At 29.2% G+C, this 455-nt stretch overlaps 1 protein-coding gene across 1 annotated transcript in view; it reads right to left on the bottom strand.

The window, feature by feature from the left end:
* Nucleotides 1-385: 385 nt before the first annotated feature.
* Nucleotides 386-455, bottom strand: part of ACRC (acidic repeat containing) — a 12,028-nt gene continuing 11,958 nt past the window's right edge. Inside the window, exon 10 of the mRNA XM_012733918.1 lies at nt 386-449. Within this exon, the coding sequence (XP_012589372.1) occupies nt 386-449 (64 nt within the window). The remainder of the gene's footprint in view (nt 450-455) is intronic.

Below are 455 nucleotides of genomic sequence, written 5' to 3'. Positions count from 1 at the left end.
TTTCAATCTAGTAGGTGTGGAATAAATGTGAAAATGATGGCAGTGAATGAATGCCAGTGAATAAAAGAATGAATGAATGATGACACCTAGTTTTGAGACTTTGGTGTAGCAAAAAAATTAAGTGATTAAAAGATATAGAGATAATTATTTCTAGAAAAGTTGTTTAATAGTTATATTTTATTATAATTAAGAATTATTTCTTACACCAAGACGATATTTACAGTGTGGGATTTCCATAGGTACAAATGATGCAAAATGTACACCTGGCCCCAGAGACAGATGAAGATGATCTTTATTCTGGTTATAATGATTACAACCCAACCTATGATACTGAGGTAAGAAAAAAAATCATTCACTTTTCATCAATCTTTGTCAATCATCTGGTTCATGAAAATTTTGGATTTGAGGTTTCTGTTTTATTACACTTTAAATTATCTGATTTAAAAAACCTAGAA

Source organism: Condylura cristata, unplaced genomic scaffold, assembly GCF_000260355.1.
Source record: "Condylura cristata isolate star-nosed mole 26May11 unplaced genomic scaffold, ConCri1.0 scaffold00043, whole genome shotgun sequence".
Taxonomy (NCBI): domain Eukaryota; kingdom Metazoa; phylum Chordata; class Mammalia; order Eulipotyphla; family Talpidae; genus Condylura; species Condylura cristata.
This window is presented reverse-complemented; position numbering and strand designations above follow the sequence as displayed.